Genomic DNA, 15,397 nt, shown 5'->3' on the forward strand with positions numbered 1-15,397 from the left:
TTCCAGACGGTTTTTTCACATGGATCTCCTTCCATGCTTCAACTACATGCTCTCCAGGAGGACCCCCCTATACAAATATAAACAATTAAATTAGTTTATTATAAGAAAAAAATATTATTAACTATTAAAGAATTTTTTTTTATGAAACATTTAACAATTAAAGAATTAATACATACCATTCCGTGGCGTATGGACGCCAACGATTTTGTGCCTTGCGTTGTTGGATATTTCATTAGTTGCCGATTCGATTTATTTTTAGTTGAACGATTCAAAAATGCCTCGCTAACGAACAATTCGCAAACCGGTTTCCAAGTCTCGGTATTCAAGTAGTCAGGGCGGAATTTGAGCACTGTGTCCCAATCTTCTGGTTTTTTGTAATGTTGTTTGAAATGCTTGTGTCTGAGTGTCTTTCACTCACTATACCGCTCCGCCATCACCGAATATAAAGTCCCCATAAGTAGGTCTCGATGGGGATTCCCATCGATATCAAAGTAGTACTATGTAATAAAAGTAATTTAAAGTTATGTTAATTTATAAATGAGGACATAAAATTATTACAACTTTTAATAATTAAAAATCACTCACTCTAATTCGATTGAGCACTTGATCATTGTATTGTTGGGGTACATCAGAAAAATTTAGATGACCACCCGGGCACAACATGCTTACTTGTTGGCCAAGAAATCAAACATAATTGCTTGCTTCAGCGCCAACAACTTTGCCTGTTTCAAGATCTACCTCCACCGGCAAGGGCTTACCAAAGATCTCTCCTTTTTTCGAGATTAGCGTTTGCGGCAACCCCACGACCCTTTCTGACCGGAGGTGGAACTATATATATTCGAGGGAAAAATAATTTTATTAGTAAAACATACATTCACTATTTATATTCAGAACAATTGTAGATTTGAAAAAATATGAAAACCTGCTTCGCAAGACGACGGTACCCTAGAAGGATCAGGGGGATCCCTGCCATCACCATCCCCACCGTGGTATGTCGCTAACGTAGCTGACATTTTACTTTACTTTGAAGACGGAAAAAAATGTAAGAATTCACAAATGTGAAACACATAATTGAAATATCACACAAATGTTAATGCGAAAGAAATTAAATAGTCCTTTAATTGTAAAAAATTTTAGTAACAAATGTTTACAAAATAAAAGTTACACTGAAGAATCACTATCATTTCCATCATTCACTAAGTTTACATTTTCATCCTCCACATGTTCAACTAGTAAATCATCTACTTCTTCAGCAACATAATTTTCATCAAGTTCATTATTCTCTATCTCAGAATCCACTAACTGATCGGACGATTCAACAATTACTGGAGGTTCATTCGATTAGATAATCAACTCTCCAAGATCAACCGTCAACACAAAATTGGCAGAGTTAGAATCACTAACAACATCTACATCAGTCTCATCTTCGTTGTCAGTAATGTCCCAAATTTGTCGATGGCAAATATCTTCAACAACCTTCCAATCGCGACCTCTGAGTGGATCTTCAAGATAGAAAACTTGCTTCGCCTGGTTAGCAAGGATGTACGGTTCATCTTGATACCAATATCCACGAGTATTTATACTAGTTATGTTATTTTCAGTGATTGTCTTCTTTCTTAATGGATTAGTGTTATACCATTTACATTCAAACAATGACACTGTATATGCACCAGTATAAGATATAGTGATTACATCTTCAAGTGTGCCGTAATAATTAAACCCTTCGCCCAAAGAATAAAGAATACCACTATTTTGTGTCTTCCGCTTTTGGTCTCGCTTTGATGCAATAAACCGAACACCATTCACTACACAACCTTCGTAAAATGTTGCTAAGTAATCGGACCCGGAAGCGAGAGCGAGTAACTCATCACCATTTTGTAAAGTCCCAAGCTTGTGCAACTCATATATCTAAATACATAAAATGTATTAATATGAGAGGAATATAAATGATTGAATTAAAACTTTACAATTTTGTCGTTATACCTTCTTATGAAACCACGGACGGAAAGTTTGCCTATGCAAGACATCGGCAACTGCTACATCATCGACAACATCCTCAGGCTCGCCGTGATAAATCCACTTCTCATATCCTTGCATGAAACCTCGATCAAATGCGTGTGCTCTAACCCTATCTATTTTTTCAAACCTACTATTTATACATCTTACACAAGGACATCGAATTCTTCCATCACAATCCTTGTGTTCTGATGCCATTGCTAAAAAGGCTTGTAGACCATTCCAAAATTCATGACAACCACGATTTTTGATTTTGGTCCAAGACTTATCGATTGTCGCCATCTACAATTTAGGCGACAATTAAAGTGTTACAAATTTGAATGATTTGTAAAGTGTTAAGAAATATAACAAAGCTATGGTATATATTTCTAAATATACCATAGTATTGAGATATTTTTTTCAACATTAATAAAATTTTATGAATATTTTATGAATTACACACATTTAAATAAAAATTTTATTCATTAAATTAAAAAAAAAATGAACAAATTTTTTTTAAAAAAAACATTTTAATTTTTATGTTATTTATTCATTTATATAAAAAAAAAGTAATAAATTTAGTTTCTAGATTTAACTAATTATTTTTTTTAAACAATTTATTAAAAGTTGACAAAATTTAGTTTCTAGATTTAAATAATTACTTTTAAAAAAATTTATACATTTAATTGCCAATTACTTTAAATTAAAAAAATAAAAAATTTCTTTTTACGAATTATTTATTTTTAAAAAAATATATTATTTAAAAATTTATATAATTTATTATAATTTAAACTAATTTTTTATTTATTTTATAAAATTCAAACTTTATTTTTTTTATTTAATTTATAAAATTAAAAGTTTATTTTTTTTATTTAATTTATAAAATTAAAAGTTTATTTTTTTGTATTTAATTTAAAAAATTAAATGTTTATTTTTATAAAATAAAATTAATATTAAATTATAATTTTTTAATTTTATTATTAATCTCAATTTTTAATAATAATTAAATTATCACAACATAAAATTCCATTAACAAGTTTTTTCTAAAAACCAAACATAAAAATTTATTAATTTAATTACAATTTATATTAAAATTAAAAAATTCATTTTATATAATTTTTTAATTTTTAATATTTATATTATTATGTTATATTATACTTTTTTATTTTTTTCATTCTTTTCATTTTTCTTTATTTAAAAAATAACAAATTTCAAAACTTACAACCTAAAATTATATTTGATAATTTTTTCACCATTCTCACTATATTAAGATAATATTACATATTTAACATACCAAACAAACTTAATTACATCAAATAAAAATTATAATATAACAACAACAAATAAACAATAACAAATACATACAATTCCACAAAATAAATTAAAAAAGTAAAAAAAAAATACATTAATAAAATATTTATATAAACTATACAAAATATAATCTTTTAGCATATATAATATTACCAAAATAATATATATATAATATACACTTACATAAACAAAAGTAACATTATTATATAAATAATTTACAAACAATACACATATTATATTATATAATACCTAAATCTTTTATATATACAAAATAATATATATATACCCTAATAAAATATATATGTATAAATACACATTATATTATATATATATATTATATGTATAAATATACACATTACATTATACCCTAATAAAATATATATGTATAAATACACATTATATTATATATATATTATATAAACAGTTAATAAATTATATATATGAACTATTTTTAGTAATAAATACTCATATCTAATATATATACACATATTATATTATATAATACTTAAATCTTATATATATACACAAAATAATATATAATACTTATTTTTTTTATCAATTTTCGTCAAAATTAACCAATTATCTTCATGACCAGAATGTTCCTTTTTCAAAAAATAAGAAAAAAATTATAGCAGTGTAATTAAAATTATCATTATTTTATATTTTTTTTCCAGCAAACTAATACACAAAATTTATATATATACCCGAATAAAATATATATCTATATATACACATTATATTATATATATACTACAATCAACAATATTATACTCTTCTAACACAAAATTAAAAAAAAAACCAATATACATACCACAGTAACAATAAATCACAAACAATCCAAAAAAAAATTCAAACACAAATAAAAATAAGAAAGTTTAGATGAATACCTGTATTGAAGGGCGGTGTGCGATTGTCACCAAAATACGAGCAGAGGCGGTGGGGGCTGACGGTTCGGAGTGGGGTAGGCAGTTTGGGAGTGGTCGGAGTGGGGTTTGAAAGGGGATTAGGGTTTGATTTTTTGATTTTTGAAGAAGAAAAGAAAAATGGTAAAGTTGGGGCTGATGGGGTTTATATAGGCCTATTAGCGGCGGGGTATTAGCGGCGGACCCCGCCGCTAATAATAATTAATTAATTTAATTTTTTTTTAAAACAAAATACTATTAGCGGCGGGGTCCGCCGCTAATACCCCGCCGCTAATACATTTAAATGTAACGGGCGGGAATTTTCCCGCCCACTCATTAGCGGCGGGGTATTAGCGGCAGACCCCGCCGCTATTACTATTAGCGGCGGGCATTAGCGGCGGAGAGCCCGCCGCTAATAATTTTTTTTAAAAAAAAATTATTCAGCCCCCCAATAGCGGCCACACATGGCCTCCGCCGCTAATACGGCCATTATTAGCGGCGGAGGAGCTCCGCCGCTAATGTGGCCGCCGCTAAAGAGTATAATTCTTGTAGTGTTGGGCTCTTCTAAATGAGGACCAGATGTAGTGTTGTAAAGTTTTAAGGGTCAAATATCTTAGAGGTAAAAAGTTATTGGCGTGTACTTTCAAGAGCTTTGATTCGTGGTTTTGGAAGAACATAGTGTGTACTAAAGAAATTCTCAAGAAAGGGGGGTGCAAGCTTATTTCGAATGGGAAAGAGACGAATATCTGGGAGGACCCGTGGGTTATTCATAGTTGGGATTTCTTCCCTAAGCCTATTACCCGTCCGCTGAAGGACTTGAGGTTAGTTGTGGATTTACTCTTACCGAATGGGGACTGGGACACCTCAAAGCTCTCAAACTTTTTTTACCATGAAACAATTAATAACATAATCAAAGGTGACAAGCCTAGTGGTCAAGAGAATGATAGATGGGTCTGGACTAAAGAATCGAATAGGTTATTTTCTACCAAGTCTGCCTACCTTATCCAAGCTCTTGAGCGAGCTCCATTGTGCAGTGTTGCCCCGACGCTCTGGAATAAACTTTGGAACTCTAAAATTTAGGAGCATCATTCCTTTGGTGGAGTAATATGGCAAATGCTCTGCCTATCTGTGCCTCTCTCGCGAAGAGAATGCATATTGAGAAGGTCTCTTGTCCCATTTGCGGTGAGGAAAAGGAGACAATGGAGCATCTCTTTCTCTATTGTAATTTTGATTTTCATCTTTGGTGTTCTTTCCCTTGGGGGGTTATGCTTATTTTGAATTATGAAGCCCGTATATGGGATTGGGTTAATTTCTTATGGAGTCTAAAGTATAAAGGGGTGGACATTGAAAAATTATTCATTTATGTTTCAATTGTGGTGGATACGATTTGGAGAGCGCACAATGACAAGGTACACAAGAATGTTATGGGTAGCATTATACATTATATTGAATCTATCTCTACTTGTTATGCAGATTATGGATCTTGGTTACTTACCTCTTTGAAGGTTGTTGGGTCTCTTGTTTAGACGCCGCCTCCAAATGATTAGGTCAAGATCACCTGCGATGTCAAAGTTGGTTGCGACTCCATGTTCGTTGTGGCCATTACTAGTGATCATCCGGAGTCTATTTTGTGGCTGGCTACAAACTTGCTCAACTTCTCTGATCCTCTCATTGGAGAAGTTGCGGTTTGTTTACTAGCCATGGAGACTACCATTTCGCAGCATCATCGTTTTGTTTTGGTGGAGAGTGATTCCAAGACAGTTATCAAGACTTTGACGGTACTGGCATTGTTTGGGGAATTGATAACTATGTGTGCCATTGTAAACAACTCTCTACTTTTGTGTTAAGTTGTAATTTTTCGTTTATTTCTAGAACTTGTAATTTTATGGCTCATAATGTAGCCAAGTGGACTTTTGCTAACATTATAGCCGGTATGGTAGATCTTTCTTTAATACCGGTTACTATCTTTTGTAATGACCACGAGGTATAATATTACTTCTATTTATAAAATGCCTTTTAAAAAAAAAAAAAAAAAAAAAAAAAAAAAAAACCTTCATTTTCCTATTTGCATTAGGAAAATTTAAATTTCTATGCTTAAAAATGACTCCGATAATAAAAAAGAAATTTTATTTTGTATACATAAATAATATTCCTATACTAAATTTTAGACCTTTTATTAATTTATACAAAACAATACTAATATTCTAAAATATTACCTAAAATATCCCTCACATCTAATTTTTTTTTTCTCTTTTTACTCTATCTCTTCCTCTTCCTCACATGCTTTCTCTTTCCCACGTCAGACCAGCAGTTGAGAACCTCCCAACCCTAAATACTCCACCACCATCTCTCTCTCTCTCTCTCTCTCTCTCTCTCTCTCTCTCTCTCTCTCTCTCTCTCTCTCTCTCTCTCTCTCTCTCTCTCTCTCTCTCTCTCTCTCGACCTCCCAAACCAAAACCCAAAACCGACCTCTTCCGATGCAAAGACCACCCAAATCCAAAATCGACCTGCTCAAACGTAGAGAGCCACTTCTCTCCCCCACCAACCATGAAATCACAACGATATTAGCTCAAATAACAGAGACCCACTTCTCTCCACCACAGATTCAAACAGTCGCCACCACCAACACCATACTCAAATAAAAGGTTAGTTATTTAAAGAAAAATATTAGATTTTCATATATTTAGATGTGCATTTATGTATGTTCTTAAGATTAGTTAAATTTTTTGATCTATTTATGTGGTCTGTTATTTTTTACAGTGTTATCGATGAATTATTGATAGGATATCGATTAAAAATCAAATGGGTATTGATAATTTTAGGATATCGACATGTTATCTATGGTTTGTCGATGGTTTTGTTTGGGATTGTATTTGTTAATTAATTTTCTAAAAGTATTGAGTTTATCGATAAGATATCGACATGTTATCTATGGTTTGTTCGATGGATTTGTTTGGGATTTTGGTTATTAATTAATTTTTTAAAAGTCATGAGTTTGTCGATAGGATATCGATATTTTATCTATAGTTTATCGATACTTTTAGTTAGGTGTTATTTTTTTAAAAGTTTGAAGTTTGTCGATAGGATATCGACATTTTATATATGGGTTATCGATGATTTTGCTTGGGATTTTGTTATCCCAATGTTTGCCCACATAACGTGGCATGTCCATGTAGGCAAGACCGAGGCCACGTGGAATACATCATGTCAATAGGTGAGCAAAGTCACCATGCACAACACATCAATTGACAAGGGATTCAAATACTCGAGCAAGACCAAGTCACGAGAAAATGGCCAACCAGGAGGGTTTGGCCGGACCACACTACAGCCGACGAGGAAGTCTATGTGCCGACCAACCCCAAGCAAAAGGTAGACCGACCAGCTCAGGTAAAGAGCATCAAAGGAAGCTCGATTGAATGGTGGGTCCGCAACCATCTTTCTAGATGGGTCACAACTCGATTTCAGTTATAGGACAGCTCTAACAACCCACGAAAGTAGGGATTCAAACCCAAACTATCTGCCTGTCTTTTAGGAATATTAATTAGTTATTTTTGTAACTTAAATATATGATAAAATAGTGGTTTTTCCTATTTTTAAGGGATATTTACTTACTTAAAGATTGATTTTCTGGCATAAATGTATTACATGTGTTCTTTGACTTATTTTTTAAAGCTAACCAATTGGATTTGCCCAACACTTACATCTCGAGAACACGATAGTGCAATTAAGTGGGAGCGCTAATCATGAATATAGAATCTATAGTTTCTATAAACACATAGTAGTGAAATGATGGTTTCCTTAAAGCTTGGCTAAACGAGTTTAAATGGTGGAATACTCATTTCAGCAAATATATTAGTTTACTAAAATATCATTTACAAGTAGCTAAGTATTTTAAGGATAAAATACTTTGAAAGGTAAAATGGTAATTTCTCCTTACTCGATGTAAATCATCAATAGAGGATCATTGATTATTTAAATTGAAATAATAGATAATTTATAGCGTATCCATACTTGGTATAGAGAGTTCTATGTAATCAAGAGTGCGATTCCGAGTCTATAGTGTAGTCAGGAGGAATTAATAAGATAGAGAATTTACTTAGTAAATTCTTTCTTGGGAGCTTAATTATATAGACACATGGTCTTCACACTACTTGAGATAATATTGTCTTGTAGACTCAATTAATTGATTTCATTAATCGATTAGAATTCTAGATAAGACTATGTCTTATTTATGAATTTCACTAAGCTAGGGCTTTTTGAGAAGGAAAAAAGAATTTAGGGTTTGTTTATTAATTAAAAGACTTTAAAATGTCTAATTAATAAATAAATTAAATAGAAATATTATTTGATAATTAATTATAATTATTGAATTGATAAAATTGGCATTATAAAGTTAGAATGAAAAAAATAGTATTTGTGAAAAGAAAGATAAGTTTCAATTAAATGGCAAAATTGAAACTCATTAGGCCCATATAAGAATTCAGCCGACATGGTTTAAATAAAACTATTTTATCTTTTCTTATTCCATTTTAATTCTAAACCTAACCATAAAGCTATCATATAAATAGAATATGATAGCTCTTATTTTTAGAACATTATTTGGCTCACTTTGTCAGACAAATAGAAAGTATATAAAGCTCTCATTATTTTTGAATTCTCTTCTTCTTCTTCTTGTCAATTTTAAGCCCTTGAGTGATTTAGTAATTGCCCACATATTTTAAGGCAATACTCAAGATAGTGTGAAAGACTGTGTAGTCTTTTGTTACGTGCAGGAGAATCCAAGTTCAGATCTTGATCATACTCTGCAATAGAAAGGATCAAGGATTAGAGATCTGAACGGAATGAGTTATTTTATTTAGCTGCCATCAATGTAAGTTTTCTATACCTTTACGTGTTTAATTCATTATTTTTAGAAAATTCATATTTAGGATGTTAGATTATAGAATTATAATCCAACATACATGTTAGTAAATCTAAATCCTGATAAAATATTTTCAACATACACACTGTAATACCTAAATTTGTTCATCCAAATAAGATCTAATAATTCACTCTATTCCTGAGTGTTGAGATTGGCTTGGAAGATGAAGGTGTGGATTCTTCAACAAAGTTCTTGGATTGGATGTTCGATAATTATACGAAAAGAAACAAAGATATCATGATAGGCTTCAAGAGGTATAATCTTTCTTTCAGTAATTTAGATTTAATATATATATTATGTTGAGATCCTTTAGATTTAATAAGTATGAGGTGCAACATGAGGATCATGTTGTCTTAACCTCTGAATCTCCTTATCTTGACTTTGAATCCTGGCTTGCATCTTTGCAAACCTCTGCTCCCAATCTTGCAGAGCCTGTGGTGAATTTGCATAACCACCACCATGAGCCTTTCTACAGCCTATGTCTCTTCTACGAGGATGAGGGGGATTCTGATTCATCGAAGGCCACCAACCTCAACTATATTATCCCAACCCCTCATATTTTGCTAGGTGTCCATATCTATAGGACAAGCTTGCGAACCCATAAATCAGGTCGGTCAGATAACAATGAAAACTTTTAATCTAACTACCGCATACATGGAAACTTAATCATGGTCATATTTTGATATAAAACTGCTAACATGCTTTCTATCATTTTTTCAAATCATGCTTGACTAACTAAAGTGCTAAAACACATAAAGATTTACTGAACCGTGAGTCGAGCTTATCTCTGATAATGATTGTACATATCTTGACGATTTTCAGAGAACAACCTGACGATTCTAATATCAAAATTGTAACGTCCTACTAGCTTAAGCGCACTACAATATTTTTTTAATTACTGTACAAGCCTTTGCTAATTGAAGGATTTATTAAAAAAACGTGATTAACAAAAAAAATTATAATAAATATACCTTTGCTTATAATCAAAATACAAGATTTACAAACATGGGAATCTTAAATTTATTTTACAAATGTTTTACAAAACAAAACCAAATAAAAAATATCGCCCAACGACTAAAATTATACCAGCTCACAAAGTGTCGAAAATCTAACCCCTCGAGATCTAGTGTTAGGAGGTTACATTTTATTAAAGAGAAAATACATAAAAGCTCTTCATAGAAATTGAAATAGGAGGGTGTGCTTGTAAAACAAGGAGGATGCCAATAAGATTCTTATTATGTATTTGATATAAAACCAATAATTATTTAGTCATATAAAAAAAAGCCTAATAATTATTCAGCTATATATTTGAAAATTGACATCATTTTATAAAAGTCCAATTGATACAGCGTGACTAAAAAAAAATGAAAAATGAAAATTGTAATTTTTGATTATGTTTAAGATTTTTGTTCCTGAATTTCACATGTATCAAATTATGTTCTCTGAACTTTTTTAGCCGTTAAAAATTTCCTCAGAACTATTAAAATTATTAGATTTAAGGACTTCTGTTCAATTTGATTCAATTTTACTAATTTTGTGATTGTCCATGTACTAAATCATACTCTCTAGACTTTGATATCTACTAAATTATGTTTTTCGAACTTTGACATGTACTAAATTAAGCCCCTGAATTTTCATCCATGACTTTTCTTACTAAAATTAGAAAAAAATCTTTAAATCTAACAATCTCAATAATTTAGGAGAATTTTTAATGACTAAAAAAATTCTAAGAGCATGATTTGTTACATGTGAAGATTCTTAGGGAGTAAAAATCCTAATTACCCTATTTGAATGTAGTTATATGGCCAGAAATGGGATTTGGATATGGTATTTTCTTATAGGGTGTTTAATTTAATTTTAGTAACAATTAACAAACTAATCTATTCAAATTTAGCCTCGGAACTTTGTTGCTCGAGTTCTTATTTTCGATTAAAAGAAGAAAGAAAACCAAATATAAAAGTCAATAATTCATATCAATTCATCTCATCGTCTACAATGTTTCGAGTCCTGTTAATACTTTCATTACTGGGCTCCTCCTCCTTGTGGATCGGACGGGTCAACTCGCACGAAGAATCGGGTGAGTGGAGCTGCAACTCAGACGACTCGGAAACCCAACTCGTTGCTGAGTTCAGACCCGGCTTCATCACCCTCGATGGTCACACTGACGATTGGAAAGACATTGATGGATTTGAGTTCTCTCTCCTCCCCGCTCTCGACCCAGATGCCGAACACGAGTACAAAGATGGAAAAATGACCGTTAAGGTATTGTTTTTTCTATGCTTAATTTTGTATTTTGAACTCAGAAATGGTGGACTGGAAGTATAATATTGGCTTGGTTTTATATGATATGACAGGCTTTGCATGATGGCCATGATATGTACTTTATGCTCCAAGTTGATGGAGACTATGTGTACTCGAAAGGGTATGATCTAATTTTCTCGGGAAAAACTTTCTTTCATTCGTTTTCTCTCTTTAAGTTTTAATTGAGAAACTGGCATTTATCTTTATCGTATTTATGATCTGAAATCTATAAGTCTCTCTCTTTTGAGACTTTTATTTTCAAGGATAAAATGAGTTAGTGCTTTGAGATTTAGTGAGCGTCTAGCAAGATAATATTTTTCTATCTGTTTTTGTCATCTTGCCCTATGAATCACATTTCTAACCATTTCAGCTACTTTAGCATCAATTATTGTATGTTGGCTTTAACATTATACTTTCCTTTTTTAATCCCTTAATGGGTGTTGTGTGTATGGGAAATTAAGAGAAGACCCTTATGTTTTATTGGATATCAATCACTTCCATGTCTTCTTGAGTGTTTGACTCTTACGTGTAAAGCATTTTTCTTACTTGGGTATGTTCTATGTGGTGAAGTGAAAACAAAAAATGTCCATCTGTTGCTTTGATGTTTCAAATTGGTGAGGATGCTTCATATCATAATGTAAGTTACTTACTAGCTACTGTGGACTAATTTCATAAATAGAATAGTTGTTTCTCATCCTTTTTTAATATTTAAAATTTAAACCCGAAATGGTTTTCTTTGTGGTAGATGGGTGGGTGTAAGGAAGGAGTTAGCTCATGCACTAGCAAGACTTGTAAGGGCCATGAAGTTGACATTATGCACTTCTCAATTGGAAATGCCATTCCAGGAAGGCTCTATGGTAGCAACCCTTTAGATAATGGAGAAGGGAATGGCGATGATAGGTGATGCACTAGAATCCCATCTTTCAGAATATTCACACAGCAACACACATTTGGCCAATGGATTTCGATAATGATATATAATTTAATTTAAATCTTATTTGTTTCCTGTTCTTTGAGCAGATTTGGCCATTTAGTTGATCTTTATGCTTGGAACCCACACTGTAGATACATAGATGGAAAGGGTCCTTCAGGTATTTGAACCATCAGTCTATGCTATATTTCCCTTTGCTTTTTAAGAAAAAATATGTTGCTTGCTGCTAATATAGGGGCTTATTCTTTACAAAAATTGGAACAATAAAAGAAATGCAGCATAACCAGGAAAGGTTCCATGGATTAGTGCTGTGATGTGTATTGCATTTCCATAAAGAACTAATCAAAGAAAGTCCCATTCTACACTATTAGAAGTAAAACAATCAATTTTCCTTTTTGTCAATATTTTATTGCTTCTTGGTGTAAAAATTTGGTTACGAGAAATACCTTAGTTAATAATTGTTGCTGGCTCCTTAATTGAGGCATCTTTGTAAAGTGTACATAGGATTTATCTTGTCTTCCCTGGAAGGCATAGAATGTCATCTTTTAATTTTTGTTTATTTCTTGCAATACATCACGAAGAAACTTCAAGAATCCTAGTTACATTGGATAATCATTATATTGGTTCCCACTCCCTTTCTTTCCTTTCCTCTGGAAGTTAGCTCTATATTTACATGAATTCTAATGATGCATATTATTGCTGTTCATTGTTTACATTTTCAGGAAACGATTCTCGCTCCCAGAATGATTGGAAAGGTGCATGGTGGCACAGTAGTTTCACACTGCACTCAGGTAAAGTCTATATTTCTCGTATACTTGTAGAGCTCTAACTTTCCTTGATATCTTGACATTGGACACTTAATTTAGTTGACAGGTGCACTGTTTTGCCAAATCTTGAAAAAAATAATATGGGTTGAAAAATCAAAGAAAGGATGTCATATTGTCCTTTAACTGATCTTCATGTTTTGTCTTTTTTCTTTATGGACCTTTATTAACATTTAGTAGTATTTAAGCTGTATTAAGGGCCCCTTAGCTTACCAGTTTTCAGAAGTTTATTAGTCTAATTAAAGATAAGAACATCCTTACTCAAAGGCTTGCTTTGCCAGTCTATGAAAACTTTGCTTTAACTATATCAAATATATGTCCTCTGCTTTATATGTTTTTCTTATATTTTAATGTGCTGATATATGTGCTACATTCTTCCTACTCCGTATTATAACACTATGTTATTTCTTTGACACTAATATCACTTAGCATATCACAGGTTTTGTGGAGGAAGATAGTCCTTATGCCAAAGATGGTCAAAAAGGCACTTATTTTTATGAATTCTCAAGGCCTTTAAGAACCCTGGATCGTCTACAGCAGGTTTAACTAAAATTTTAGCAACCTGAATAATTTCTTATTCTGTTTTCTTTCCTATACCTTTGTGTGCGTGTGTCTACATATAAGATTTGTATGTGGAAATTTGTATGATGTTCACTGAATGTTATTCTTAACATGATTTTACAATAATGTGCAATAATTTCCATGGACATATCTGTTGAGTTGACTTCAGGAAAAACCAGAAATGGCCTACTTAAACTTGACAGCTAGAATTAGAACTGATACAGTTTTACCCGGTTCATTATGCAGGATGCTCAATTCACAATCGGCGAAACAAGCAAGATGTCAGTTGCATTTTGGTATCCACCGGATGGGTTACCATGGCATGGTTCTGGACACTTTTCTATTAGCTGTGATTGGATATCCTTAGATGTTATTCCGGGGAGGTCTGTGGTAAGAACAGGAACAAGTAGCTCTGGTTCTGGTGTTTTTGCTCTTTTGTTATCAGTAGTCTCTTTATGTGGATCTGTTTTTGTGGGATACTGGGTGATTTACAGACCCAGAAGAATTCCTTTCACACCAATGGAAACTCAGATGGAAAACATTTAGGACAGCACTATGGGATGGTGCTTTAGCTTTTGTACTATTCATTGGCATTGTATTTCTTGAGGTCTTCTTACTTGAAATGCTTCTACTTTGTCCCTTTTTTAAAGATAGAAATTTCATTTTTTATTCATAATAATTACGTAATAGTAGGGAGCTGGAATGGGATACTTTTGTTTTCATCATGATGTTTATGGTCTTGCATTACTCGAGTGATGATGGAACAATAAGTGGCTTTGTCACTGACCATTAGGACACCAAACAACCAGCCACGAAGACAAGAATGAGCCTTGATAGAACAACAGGCCTAATAAGTAATAACAACCCTCTGCATCGGAGAACATACCACCCCTTCACCATATTGTGAAAAATGTTTGACGCCAAGGGGTGTTCATCCAAAATAATCAATCCAAAATAACCGATCCAATCTGCACTTTTACAGATTGGATTGGATTAGATTTGAGCTATTGTGCGGATTGGATTGGATCCAAAAAGTGAAATCCGCACTTAGTGCATATGATATGCACTATAAGCAAAATAGTACGGATTGGACTGGTCAAATGACTATTGACTAATGCCTTTTGGGGTTTTTATTAGTGTACTGAAGTTGTGGTGTGGGGGCAGTTTGGTAATTTGGGTGTTGTGTAACGGTGGAGTTTGGACGATGGGTTACCTGAGATTAATTGAAAACATGGAGAGTGAGTGTCGACACTATTAGTGTCATCGCCATATTCACCAATTGAAAAAGTAGTGAGTAAAGCTTCAACCTTGATTGAATAAATCTCTCTTTTCCTCAAACTATGTCGACATTCTCTTCTCATAATCACTATTCTCATTTCAAAATCCAACCTTTCTTCCACTCTACTAGTTGGGCTCCATGAAAACTATAATGTCAAGTTCTGTTATAAAAAGAAAAAGGGGGTTGGGGTTGAGGTTGATTTTCATGGAGCCCAACTAGTAGAGTGGAAGAAATGTTAGATTTTGAAATGAGAAGAGTGATTATAAGAAGAGAATGTCTGACATAGTTTGAGGAAAATAGAGATTTATTCAATCAAGGTTGAAGCTTTACTCACTACTTTTTCAATTGGTGAATATGGTGATGACACTAATA

At 32.5% G+C, this 15,397-nt stretch overlaps 1 protein-coding gene across 1 annotated transcript; it reads left to right on the forward strand.

Annotated features, from left to right (window-relative positions):
* Window positions 1-10,963: 10,963 nt before the first annotated feature.
* On the forward strand, window positions 10,964-14,468 carry LOC115708749 (uncharacterized). The gene is made up of 8 exons (XM_030636790.2): window positions 10,964-11,391; window positions 11,484-11,551; window positions 12,001-12,067; window positions 12,176-12,330; window positions 12,451-12,521; window positions 13,084-13,152; window positions 13,625-13,725; window positions 13,993-14,468. Exons 1-8 carry the CDS (start codon window positions 11,125-11,127, stop codon window positions 14,290-14,292), a joined length of 1,098 nt encoding a protein of 365 aa, XP_030492650.1. The 5' UTR covers window positions 10,964-11,124; the 3' UTR covers window positions 14,293-14,468.
* The last annotated feature ends 929 nt before the right edge of the window (window positions 14,469-15,397 follow it).

Source organism: Cannabis sativa, unplaced genomic scaffold (assembly GCF_029168945.1).
Source record: "Cannabis sativa cultivar Pink pepper isolate KNU-18-1 unplaced genomic scaffold, ASM2916894v1 Contig3, whole genome shotgun sequence".
NCBI classification, from domain to species: Eukaryota; Viridiplantae; Streptophyta; class Magnoliopsida; order Rosales; family Cannabaceae; genus Cannabis; species Cannabis sativa.

Bases quoted from the DNA above. Each gene is read 5' to 3' on its own strand.
- LOC115708749 (XM_030636790.2), top strand. From the start codon at position 11,125: ATGTTTCGAGTCCTGTTAATACTTTCATTACTGGGCTCCTCCTCCTTG. The intron at 11,392-11,483 runs GTATTGTTTTTT...ATGATATGACAG, and splicing joins ATGGAAAAATGACCGTTAAG to GCTTTGCATGATGGCCATGA. The intron at 12,068-12,175 runs GTAAGTTACTTA...TCTTTGTGGTAG, and splicing joins AGGATGCTTCATATCATAAT to ATGGGTGGGTGTAAGGAAGG.